The following is a 2,378-nucleotide window of genomic DNA, read 5'->3' on the forward strand; positions in this document are numbered from 1 at the left end:
GGCACTGGTGATGGCCAGAAACGTGTCCTTGGGGATGACAGACCAAACTCCCGCCAAGGCCTCCAGGAAGATACTGAGGCTCTGCAAGAGACCAGGGCAGGAAGAAAGGGCTGAAGCCACATCTAGCCACTTGGGAGCAGAGAAACGGTTCCCCACTGGTTTGTCTGCTGGGAGAAGCTCCCGCACAGGCCTTCTTGTTCGTCCCTGCCTCCCAGCAGCACCAAGAGAATCTGCTCTGAACTGAGCCCCGTTTGGGCATGGCTTGCAGGCATTTCCCACCCAGCAGCCGCCTTCTCCCCCATCCGAGGCAACTGGACACGGTCCCCCTGGTTGTTAACACAGAGCTCCTCGGGCGGGCACTCAGAGCCGCACAGTGGTGGTGGTGAAGCCTCCCATCCACAGGAGACGGGCCCCAGTGAATCTTGGCTGCCTCCTGGCCCTGTCGCGGTTGCTCTTTCCTTGTCTGAAGAGCTCCGGAAGCCTCAGACCTCCCCTGGACTCCTGTTCCTTCTTTCTCCAAGGGCTCCCCGCCTCCTCCCTGCAACCCACTGACCCCTCGGGCACTCGCCCCGGGGCACTCGGCCCCACGTCCATGCTGAGCCCTGCTCAACATCTCACCTTGGTCACCCCGGAGGTGTCTTGGACCTCCTGATACTGGTGCACGAGGCAGAGGAGCTGCTCCCAGATGTGCTCTCGGTGCAGCTCCTCTTGCAGGAGGGCATCCATCATGGCAGCCACAGCCCCAAGGACGGCCTGTTTGTCCTGGAGAGGGATGGCAGAGGCCCAGCATCAAAGACTGAAGCTCTGCCCTTCCTACACAGAGGGCTGTCTCAATCTCTTCCCCATAGCCCCGTGCCCAGCAGGAGATCGGCTCGCTCTGGAAGGCGGGGAGGTTTTCCCAGCACCTTCATCCCCAGCTCTCCCTGCCACAGTGCTGGGACATGCGGCTGCTTCCTGGCGGGGAGATCCAGCCCCGAGCACAGAGCCAGTTCGGGGCCCTTTGCAGCCAGCCCACTCCCTCTCGTCAGCCCTCTGCTCTCAGCCCGCTGGGCACAGACAGAGCTGCCAACGTGGATGTCCCCGCTGCCATCCTGGGATGGGACCGCAGCAGTGCTCACCTGTTCCTCCTCGCAGCCCTGCCAGTTCCTCACCACAGAGCAGAGGAGATGGTAAAGGTTCTCATAGATTCGCTCTTTCTCCGTGGCGGGCCAGGGGCATTGCTTTCCAGAGTACAGGTGAAACTTGACTCCTTCTGACCATTGTCTCACCACTGAAAAGAATAAAATAGCATAAAAATAAAGCCAAAGGAAAATACAGTGAGAAAAAAAAGGTAGCCTGTGAGAGTCTGCAGCAGAGCGTGGTGCGAGGGCAGTCCCGAGCTCCCCTGCCCAGGGGCCAGCACTCACCAGCACAAGCGACGCGCAGGGTGCGGCCGCTCCTCACCTGGCTGGCCAGACTGCGCAGGCCAGCCAGGGTCAGCCACATGAAGGGGATGCACTGCACAGCTGCGGAGGGGAAGGAGAGGGCTACGGTCAGAGCCCCAGCAGCGAGTGAGGGAGGAGGGGCTGCAGGGCTGCAGCCCCCGGTTCAACACGGATGATGTGCAGAGGGGAGAGAGCCCTTTGCCCGATTGTCATAGGCGTCAGGAGGCTGAGGGTGCTGTACCGTAGCTGCTGAACAGCTTGCTGAGGGTGATGAGCGCAAACTCCTTGGAGATCTCCCCCACGGCCTTCAGGTGGCCCTGGAGCTCGGCCATCACCAAGCTGAAGTGCGAGCGGGCCAGAGCCACCAGGACATTGCTGGCAGCCATCCTGACGTTGTCTGTCGCACCCTGAAAAAGTGTCCCTGGTGACACGCGGCACAGGAGGCTGCCGGAGGCCCTGGGAAGGGCTAAGCCACCGCCGTCCGCTGGCAGAATCCCAGCGCGGGCAGGCAGCGGCTCCCATGGCCTTTGGGAGTGACCCCTCACCTGGGCCGCCGTCAGGTCCTGGGACACCTCTGCCAGCAGCCGGTTCACCACTCCGCACGGCGGGCGGCTGTCCTCTTCCCACAGGGCGCTCTCCAGCTCGCCGTAAGCTTGCGCTCGGTCACCCTGGGGACAGGGATCGGTCACGCTCGCTTTGCCCTTGTTCCCAGGGAGCCGCCCGCTGCCACCCGTGGCTATGCCCATGTGCTGCCGGGGCCAGGCAGGCGCCAGGGCGGCACAAAACCGTGGGCTGTTGGCCTGGCACCCACGGGACCGTGGCATTGGGCCCCGGGGCAAGGACTGATGTTTGCATGTCCCCAGCTCACCTCCTTGTCTTGCAGACGCTGCAGCAGCAACGTCACGGGACAGGCAGGGACGGAGCTCGCCACCCTGCCTCTGTCCCTGCGACGCG

The 2,378-nt window shown here is 63.1% G+C and overlaps 1 protein-coding gene across 1 annotated transcript in view; it reads right to left on the reverse strand.

The window, feature by feature from the left end:
* LOC110400063 (maestro heat-like repeat-containing protein family member 2A) overlaps positions 1-2,372 on the reverse strand; it is a 12,064-nt gene extending 9,692 nt beyond the window's left edge. The window contains exons 1-7 of the mRNA XM_021399694.1: positions 2,293-2,372; positions 1,970-2,092; positions 1,666-1,831; positions 1,407-1,505; positions 1,119-1,270; positions 619-762; positions 6-81 (exon numbers count right to left, since the gene is read on the reverse strand). Of these exons, the coding sequence (XP_021255369.1) occupies positions 6-81; positions 619-762; positions 1,119-1,270; positions 1,407-1,505; positions 1,666-1,810 (616 nt within the window). The 5' untranslated portion in view covers positions 1,811-1,831; positions 1,970-2,092; positions 2,293-2,372. The remainder of the gene's footprint in view (positions 1-5; positions 82-618; positions 763-1,118; positions 1,271-1,406; positions 1,506-1,665; positions 1,832-1,969; positions 2,093-2,292) is intronic.

The sequence above is a fragment of the Numida meleagris genome, chromosome 1, assembly GCF_002078875.1.
Source record: "Numida meleagris isolate 19003 breed g44 Domestic line chromosome 1, NumMel1.0, whole genome shotgun sequence".
Taxonomy (NCBI): Eukaryota; Metazoa; Chordata; class Aves; order Galliformes; family Numididae; genus Numida; species Numida meleagris.